The sequence below is a fragment of the Condylura cristata genome, unplaced genomic scaffold (assembly GCF_000260355.1).
Source record: "Condylura cristata isolate star-nosed mole 26May11 unplaced genomic scaffold, ConCri1.0 scaffold00015, whole genome shotgun sequence".
Lineage (NCBI taxonomy): Eukaryota > Metazoa > Chordata > Mammalia > Eulipotyphla > Talpidae > Condylura > Condylura cristata.
The window spans coordinates 33488365-33498192 of NW_004567116.1; the positions used below are offsets into that span (position 1 = coordinate 33488365).

The 9828-nt window shown below is 37.0% G+C and overlaps 1 protein-coding gene across 1 annotated transcript in view; it reads left to right on the top strand.

Moving 5' to 3' along the window:
* The window catches only part of DENND5A (DENN/MADD domain containing 5A), a gene marked incomplete at its 5' end in the record, with an annotated part of 78821 nt that overhangs the window by 38751 nt on the left and 30242 nt on the right, over window positions 1-9828 (top strand). The window contains 3 exons of the mRNA XM_012725198.1: window positions 4875-5192; window positions 6196-6411; window positions 7120-7354. Of these exons, the coding sequence (XP_012580652.1) occupies window positions 4875-5192; window positions 6196-6411; window positions 7120-7354 (769 nt within the window). The remainder of the gene's footprint in view (window positions 1-4874; window positions 5193-6195; window positions 6412-7119; window positions 7355-9828) is intronic.

Here is a 9828-nt window from a genome sequence, read left to right on the forward strand (position 1 = left end):
TTTTTTTTAAAGGCCTATTTTATTTATTTTTGCCTGCAAGAACTGGGGTGTAGGCCAGAGGTACAGGGGGTAAAGGTGGGTAGCATGATGAAAGGGCTCACCAGAGACAGAGTAGGGAGCAGAACAGTCAGGCTGACTGAAATGCACTGCTGAGGGGAGCAGTAGGTGAAATAGGAGAGGTCTGCTGCACATTGTGGGTTAGCTCCCTTGCTGGGGATTGAACTTGTGCTGCGATATCTGCTGATAGCTTCATTGTGTTAAGCCTTTGCATCACCAAAGAAACCCAAAAGCTTATAATTTTAAAATCATTAAGTAATAAGCAAAAAATAGCCTATTTTTTGGCAGACTTTCATTTTTTTAAATTTTAGCATAGTAGTTTATTTTTACATCTTTTTGTGCTTTTTTCCCATCTCAGTTGTAATCTCCATGGGAAAAGTAGCCTATTTTTGTAGTCAGATATTTTTTAGCTCCTTAATTTAAGTAGGAACTAGTGAAAAGACTATGGATTATGGAAGATCTTATTTTAGTTATAGATTGGTAATGTAGTGACTTTCATTGGTAATGTAGTGACACCCCTGTACCTCTGGCCTACACCCCAGTTCTTGCAGTTGTTTATTGAATGAATGCATATGTGGGCATATTACAAGGTGTTCTAACAGATTGAAAGTTTATGAAATAATTATATCTATCTGGACCTACTGTATTATTTTCCTGTCTTTTTTAGAATATGACTCATAATGGTACAGGGATAAGTAGAGGATTCATGGAATAGCTTTTTGATCTATGATTGAGGAATCATATCAAAAGAAAATTTAATAATGGAGCAGGAACAATTGCTTGCCCATAGGGAAAAAGTGAGAAAAGATCCCTATCTCATGACAATCAAAACAATTTAAGATGCATTAAGAAGTAAAATGTTAAAAGCAAAAGTTTAAATCTTATAGAAGTAAGTGTTAATGAGTGACCTTTGGGTAGGGACTCTGTAAACAAAATACATAAAGCACTACCCATAAAATAAAAGACTGATACTTTGATTTTTTAAATTTAATAAGATATTCTAAGATGAAAGATAAAAGTTTAGAGAATATGTTTCCCCAGGAAGCTGCCAATTATGGGGGAGTGGCAGTTCTTGGTGCTGGATGGCTGAAGCCATCTTCTGGACTACCTAGTGGCCATTGTGACCTGGCCAGAAGGTGGTAGTTATGAGCGGTGAGGGCATCATTTCTGGCAATTTGTACAGGAACAAGATGAAATACCTGGCCTTCCTCTGCAAGTGGATGAATACCAGCCCATCCATGATCCCATCACTTTCAGGGTCACAGCCACATTTTTTGGTGGATGCTGCATCACAAGACCAAGCAACCCCATGCAAAGCCAGTCTGCCCTGGACTGGTTCAAGGTGTTTGATGGGGTCCCACCACCTTTTGATAAGGAAAAAAAAAAGCATGATGATTTCTACTGTCCTCAAGGTAGTGCCTGTGAAGGCTAGCAGGAAGTTTGCCTATTTAGGAACCTAGCTAGTGAATAAGTACCAGGCAGTAACAGCCAGACTGGAAAGAGGAAGGAAAAGGCCAAGATCCATTATCATGGGAAGCCATAACCTACAAAAAAATAGCATTAGGGTATTATAAAGAATTCTACACATCGTAAGATGATAAATAACCCAGTAGAAAAATTGGCTGTAGACATGCATGGGTATTGCACAAAAAATGCCTATTTCTTAATTTTAGTAGCAATCAGTAATGTGTAAATTTGAATGTCCCCAATTCAGTGGCAAAAAGAAATCTAATGATAGCAAGTTTTAGATAAGTAGGATCACTGTAATTATGATTCCCCCATAACTAATTATCACAGCTACTTTGGAATACAAATAGACACATAAACTTGAACATTTGCATACCTTACAATACAATAGTTCTAGTCCTTGGATATTCCCAAGAAAAAAACTTTGCACAATGTTAACAAACAAAAAAACACTATATGACAATATAAAAAGAATAAGCCGAATAATCCAAATGACCTCTAATGGAGAAACTGATAAAATTATGGTATGACAATTAGGGCTTGATAAACTATGACTCCTAGTGAAGAAATTCTATTCCACAATGGGTAGTAGTTACCTGGGGGAATGTATAGATTGGGGAATAGAATTGTGTAGGTAAAAGTAATTGGTACGGAGGCCTTTCTGGTGGTGCATGGGGTTAAGTCTCAGCACCAGAAAGCTGTCTGCAGCACTGTGGCATGAATTGATCCCTGGGCAGACAGCTGCCCCACAGTGCAGCAGAACTTCCTGTTTCCTGCTGTTCCTCTCAGCAGTGTATTTCAGTGGATCCACCTGTGTGCTCCCCACTCTCTCTGGTGAATCCTCTCATTCTCTGGTCTACATCCCAGATCTTGTATTCACAAAAAATATGTATCTTAAAAAAAAAAGTGTTGGTTCTTGAGTTGGACTTGGAAAAAATGTCTTTTAAGATTGTCTCCAGAAAGTTAGCAAGCTTATATTCCCAGTAATAGCATGAGATACTTGTTTCTTACAAAATCTGTCAGCATTGAACATTAAAAATCTTTTAAAATCTTTGCCAGCCCAGTTGGTAAAAATATTTTGTTTGTGTTTCTTGGTTTATTAGGGCAGTTTAACATCTTGCCTGTGTTTAAAGTTAAACATAAGTTCTGTTTGCCTTTCATAATTTATTTCCATTTTTCAATTGGGTGAATTATCTTTGTCTCAATAATTCCTTCAGATACTAACCTTTTAATATATTTATATGAATTATAACTTTTAAAATTAGTTGTGTTTAAGTTTTTTATGGCAGCATTGACTTATGTTTTTTTAGCCTTGTGTAAAATTTAGAACACTCAGCTGTATCCTGAGAACTTTTAGGTTTTTTAAAATATTTTTGTAGGTTTCTTTACTTTTTGTTTTGGAAAATGCTGAATTATTATATTATTATTATATAACTTAAGGTCACTTTTTCTGTATCTTCCTTCCTCTCATTCTTACACTGCTGGATTATTTGAAGAAATCTCATATAGCATTATTATGTTATCCAGATATAGTCCAAATGTATCTTGGAAAGGATAGAGAAACTTTTTTAAAACCATAGTGTGAATTTATTTTTTATTTTTAAATTTTCAGTGTAAAATTTATTTTTGAGAATATTAATATTTCTAAATGGATAGTCATGTATGTTGTGGACAGTGGACAACCACTGAATAATCCATCCACAATACATGGGTCTGCTCAAGTCTGTTCTTTTCCAGTAGATCGTTATTTTATGTCTATATTGGAACCTAGTAAGGTAATTCTTTGCTCAGAATTTGTTGGCTTTTTGTTTTCTTTCATTCCCTTATGCACAATTTGGAAACAAATTCTTAGATACTCCCTTTAGGTATAAATCTTTCTGGAATTTAGCATAAATTTACATATAAATATGGTAGTCATTAACTTTTTAAAACAGAATTTTCCTATCTACTATGTTTTTTATATATATTTTTAAGTTTTATATTCCACAATGTTAATAGCAATATCAATTAATATTTATTATATACTATGGGCTTGGTGCTATGCTAAACCCTTGACATTATTGCCTCACATTCCTCAAATCTATTGCATAGGTATCTGATATCTCAGTTATGGGATGTAAATGAAGCATACATAGTTTTCATTAATTTAATGGCAGACTGCAGTGGAGGAAATGACAGTTCTCTTAGAAAAGGTTCATGGTTATAAGATAAATATATTAAAATAAAAGGCCTTCTAGTTTATAGCTGCAAGAAATTCCAATAGGAATGGGAACTATATAATATTTAAATTAAATTAAACAAAAATACTTGAGACTTCTGAGAAGAGTAGATTAAGAGAAGGTTAAGAGCTTAAGTTTATGACTGATGATACTAAGTAGTTGAATTCATATCTCACTTACCTGTGTCTTGGACAAGTTACTTATCTGTCCATGTCAGTTTTGTGTGTAAAACAGGAATGGATATTGCCAGGTGGTTTTTTTTTTTTTTTTTAAAAAATTTATTTATTTATTCATACAGAACTGGGGTACAAGCCAGAGAGAGGATTCACCAGAGACAGTGGGGTGCAGAACAGGCAGATGGAGGAGGTACACTGCTGAGGGGAGCAGCGGGCGGGTCAGGAGAGGTCTGCCACGCCATGTGGTCACCTCCGGGGCAGGCGGGAATCGAACTCATGCGGAGGTGGCTTTAGCTTCTCAGTGCTGTGCTTTAGCCCGCTGCGCCACCAGGGAGGGCCGGTTCTTTTTTTTTTTAATCCAGATTATCCCTCTCACAAGTATTGTATGAGAGTACTGTCTCTATATTCTCAGAAGCAGTAGTCAAAAAGAAGTACAAAAACCATCAAGAGTAGCCACTAAATCTTATGAAACAGGACTAAGGCTCAGAGACAGATAATGGTAACTCAGACTCATGTAGGGAGATAATGTTGGAGACAGATCTGGAACCTTGACTTTCTGACTTACTCCTAGCATTCTTTTTACTACTGTAAGATTTCATGAATTTGACATTTAATAGGCATTTGCTGTATGCGAGATATTGCCTGATAGTCTAAACATCTATGTAAGTATCATTATATAATCCTTGTCTTGATATAAGTATCATTATATAATCCTTGTAAATGTTTTTTATCTCCATTTTATGGTTGAGTCATAGAGGTTAAGTAACATTTTGAAGCTCACACAGCTGGAAAGTAGGAGGGAAAGATAGGGACTCAGATCTGTTTCATTCCTGAACCCAGTTTTGTTTACCCAATAGCTACATGTACCCATTTCAGATGTTTACTTTGTCCCTTGTTTGTTATCCTTTCTAAAGTGCTTTGGGATTGGCTATACTACTGACACTTTGTCTTCCAGGCTAACCTCTGCTTTGTAGACATTGACAACCACTTTATTGAGCTGCCAGAGGACTTGCCTCAGTTTCCCAACAAGTTGGAGTTTGTCCAGGAAGTTTCTGAGATTCTCATGGCATTTGGCATTCCCCCTGAAGGGAATCTTCATTGCAGTGAGAGTGCCACCAAGCTGAAAAGACTCCGGGCCTCTGAACTTGTCTCAGACAAGAGAAATGGGAACATTGCTGGTTCCCCTTTGCATTCCTATGAACTCCTCAAGGAGAATGAAACTATTGCCCGGCTGCAAGCCTTAGTCAAGAGGACTGGGGTGAGCCTGGAAAAGGTAAGGTGATCTACCACACACATATATATATGTGTGTGTGTGTTTGTGGTGTGTGTATGTAAGTATGTTTGTATGTCTGTGACAAGTTTGGTCTGAGTTAGAATATTATTCTACTGAAATAAAATAGGGTTGAATACATTTTGGTCAGGACAGGACATATTTATAAACAAGGAGAGTAGTGCTCTGTGTGGGAGATTTTAGTTTAGTGTCAACAAATATTATCTTAGTAAATGCTACTAGAACCTGAATTTGGATAGCTTCTCACTTAGAAATCCAGGTAAACCTGCTGCCAATCACATGAATACTACAACTAAGTGACTTAGAAAGATGGGTATAGTAGTCGTGTTCAGATTTCTTTCAGATTCATTGTCCTATGAATTTTACAGTAATAGAAAGCATACAGAACAGATAATAATTCTATTTTATAGCTCAAGAAACAGAAATTGAGAGTTTTATCTCAGATTAAATGACTAGTAAGTGACTAGGAAGAGAAGCTGCAGCCTCATCCTCTTGTGTTCTCGTTCTGTGTTCTTTCCATTGTGTACTTAGGTTTTTGATTTCCTTTGATAAGACTACAAGCTTTGGTAGTTGTTTACCCATCTTTTTGCCTTTCTCTAGACTCACTGTTAAATTACTTTTGTAAGTTACATATGCAAAACAGGCCAATGTAATAATTTTGTTGGGCCTTTTTTTGTTTAATGAAATGTAAAATGTTTCATTTTACTTTAGTTAGATGAGGAGAGTTAGTGTTAGTAGGACAGATATTTTTTTAAAAAGTCATGACCACTTATAGAGGGGGAGAAATATGTAGAGAAATTAAAAAGATTAAAAAACAAACCATGGTAAGGAGAAATTTTTTTAGAGAAAGAAGAATTTTCCACTTGTACCCTCTTTTGCTTATTAACTCCATTTGCTGCGAAGTAAATGACTACTGGAGGGAAACAGATGAATTGCACTTAAAGGAAAAGCTTGCATCTTCTCAACTGTTGCTTCTTTTTTGTAGCTAGAAGTTCGTGAAGATTCCAGTAGCAATAAGGATCTCAAAGTTCAGTGTGATGAAGAAGAATTCAGGATTTATCAGCTAAACATTCAGATCCGGGAAGTTTTTGCTAATCGTTTCACTCAGATGTTTGCAGATTATGAGGTGTTTGTCATTCAGCCCAGCCAGGATAAGGAGTCCTGGTTTACCAATAGGGAGCAGATGCAAAACTTTGATAAAGTGAGTATAATCCTGCTGGGGAGGTAATGAGGGACCAGAAGTGCTATGAGTTTTTCTTATGTGCTAGGAACAAATTCATAATCCTTTTATTTAAAATTAAGATTTAATTATTTAGACATACAGAACAGGCCAGAGGTGCAGGGGCAGTTAGAGGATTCACCAGAGACAGAGTGGGGAGCAGAACGGGCAGGTGACAAAGTACACTTTAAGGGGAGCAGCGGGCAAGTATGTTGTGCCATGTGGGTCACCTCCAGGGCTGGGGATTGAACTTGCACTGAAGCTGCTGTTGCTAGCTTGCCGTGCTTTGTCCTAATCCATTGTGCCACCAAGTCCTGATGTTGATGAAACACAAGGTCTTGTTGGTTTCAAGCAGTATTTCTACTATCAGGTGATTTACCATCAGTCAGAGAGTTCTGTTGGGAAAGTTGGACATGTTAAGTTTGGACATCAGGATTCTGGGAAGATTAATTGCCATAGTTGGCTGTATCTGAGTAAGTTTGGGCCAGTGTGTCAAAGTTGCAGCATATATGATATTTTATGAGGATATCTGAAAAAAAAAATGTTGAAGAAATTTTGTTTGCTTTTCATAAAGACCTAAGAAGGTTTAGAGAAGAATTAACCTATTGAATCCCTTGGGTTTGTTGACTTTGTTGGGTATCCCTTCTTCCCTCTTCCTTGTCAATGTATGTTTCCTTTTGGCCCCACCAGGCATCTTTTCTGTCAGATCAGCCTGAACCCTACCTGCCCTTCCTCTCGAGATTCTTGGAGACCCAGATGTTTGCGTCTTTCATTGACAACAAAATCATGTGTCATGATGATGACGATAAAGACCCTGTGCTTCGGGTATTTGATACCCGAGTAGACAAGATCAGGCTGTTGAATGTTCGGACACCAACTCTCCGTACATCCATGTACCAGAAATGTACCACGGTGGATGAAGCAGGTAAGACCTCCTTGTCGTCCTTTGTAGCCTATTGGATAGATACTAATGTGTCCCTGTTCCTAAACATGCCAGCTTCTTTCTACATTTCTGCCTTTACTTAATTTGTCCCTATTGTTTTAATTGCTTTTTCTGACAGTCTTCTTTCTTTTTACTCTGTCTCTTGTCCAGTTGCAGTTAGGACTTACAGGTCCTCCGGTAAGTTATAGAGAATCGAATCAGTGGTGGGTTAGACAAATGGGGATTATTTCTCTTAAATTAGCAAAAAGTGCATAATTGGTGATTGTTGATTTGACTTAGTTATTTCCAATGTAATTAGGAACTGAGATTTATCTTTTTATTTTCTCAGTTATTGTTAGCATGTTGACTTACTGCATCTTGGTTATAAGAGGCTTTTTACATTTAAACTCAGCAGAAAGAGGGAAGGTGATGCCAGATCTATTTTTCCTCTTGTATTAGCAAGCAAAAGTATTCCCAGAAATCCCCAACAACTTTTGTTTCATCATAGACAAGAACCATGTATGGTACCAACCATTAAGTGCAAAGGAAGCTGTGAAAGTATTAAACTGGGCATAATGTGAACCCTGAATGGGGTTCAGTTAGTAAGAAAGAAGGGGCAAATGTGTTAAGAGTAAGTACAAGGTGTTAACCATAAAAAACCAATAAACATTTCTCCTCTGAAGCCTTCTTGCTACCCTTGGACTTATTTGGTTGATGTCTCTGTACTCTTGTGGTGCTTGTTCTTGCTTTTGCTCTATAAGCTGTCATTACTGGGGACAATTTAAGAGCAGAGACTATATATATATATAAGTGTATATATATATTTTATATTATAATAGTTTATTTTTACATCATTTTGTATTTTTTTTTTTCATCTCAATTGTAATCCCCTTGGGTTTCCCATCACCAAGTCCCCCATGTGCCATCACCATAGTCCTGTGCACAACCCTCCCCCACCCCGTTTTGATCCCATTCCATACTCCACCCCCACAAAATGTCTCTGGTGTATGGCTGTTCATTATTCTTACTATTTTCTTACCTGGTCCATTATACTCCGAGCAAAGACTATATTTAATCATTTTCTCAATCCCAATCTCCTAGCATGAGCCTAGGACACGTAGAAATAGAGTTATTTGCTACTTGAAGAATTGAATATACCTTATTATATATACACAGTAGGCTCTTTCTGGATGTGCTTAGTTGAATAAATAATAGTTTCAGTTTGAGGTGTTGGGTTAAGTAATGTTTTGCTTCCTTATAGAATATTCAATGTCCTTGTTTTTGTATAGCTTGTTCATTCATTTACTAGATATAATACATACTATAATAACATTGTATGATATTCATATTCAAAAAATTTACTGAGTAAACCTGCTGGGCATTTTTCTGGATAGGTAGTGAGAGTTTGGATAAAGTCCTGCCTTCATTGACTATAGTCTCTAGCCTGCTGCCTTTACCTTTAAGCTGTTTTCCCAAGCCTTTCACTGAGATAACAGATCTCTTGGCTAAAATTTGAGGGGATGCTGTTGCCCATTTTAAGTACTTTAATACAGTCTTCCTTGCTTTTTGGAAGACAACAGGCTTAAGATTCCTGAACCTTGCCTCAGGCTTTGGTCCTGGGAAGCTTGATGTAAATTTTTACAAGGTTGTACAAGGTCTAGAGAAGCATCTCCCAAATCATCAGTTTAAATCAGGACTCCTTATATTGTTCCATTTTTGGAAATGACAGTTTTAAATTGTGATTCATTGAAATAAAGGAGTCTTTATAGCTGGAGGCTATAAAGCAAGAGACTCCAGTTACTTGAGGGCTTGCTCATCAGCCATGAAGTTTTGAGGCAATGAATTCTCAGTCTATTAGAAACCCATTTGTTGAAGACTAAACAGAGGCATACTGATTTGAATTACTCTGGTCTCAGGTGTGGCCAGGGCATGCTTACAGGCCTCATGTTAGATTGTGGAGTTTGAGATGTGGAAGGATGATAACTAACCTTCATTTTTATGACTAATTTCAGGGAAATGGGAGTCACAGATGCTCTTCAGGCTACTGCTACCTGTAGTTATGATGAGTATGAGAATGGTAGTTCCTCCATATTGTTGTCAGTGGTAGTGATATCACTACAGTTTTGATTTGTGTGTTTTAATGATTAATAAAAATTTGGTGATATGCCTGTGTAAGTTGTTTGTTTTCTTGTTATTGAGTTTTGAAAGTTCTTTATATAGTTGGATATGACCTTTATCAGATATATGATTTATAGATGTTTGCTGTACTTTATATATTTTTCCCTCTATAGCATATATCAAGAAGCAAATTTTTTAGTTTTCATGAAATCTAATTTATTAGTTTAAAAAAATGGGGGCCCTCCCTGGTGGCGCAGCAGGTTAAAGCAGAGCACTAATAAACTAAAGCCACTTCTGCATGAGTTCGATCCCCGCCTGCCCCGGAGGCGATCCACATGGCCTGGCAGACCTCTCCTGAC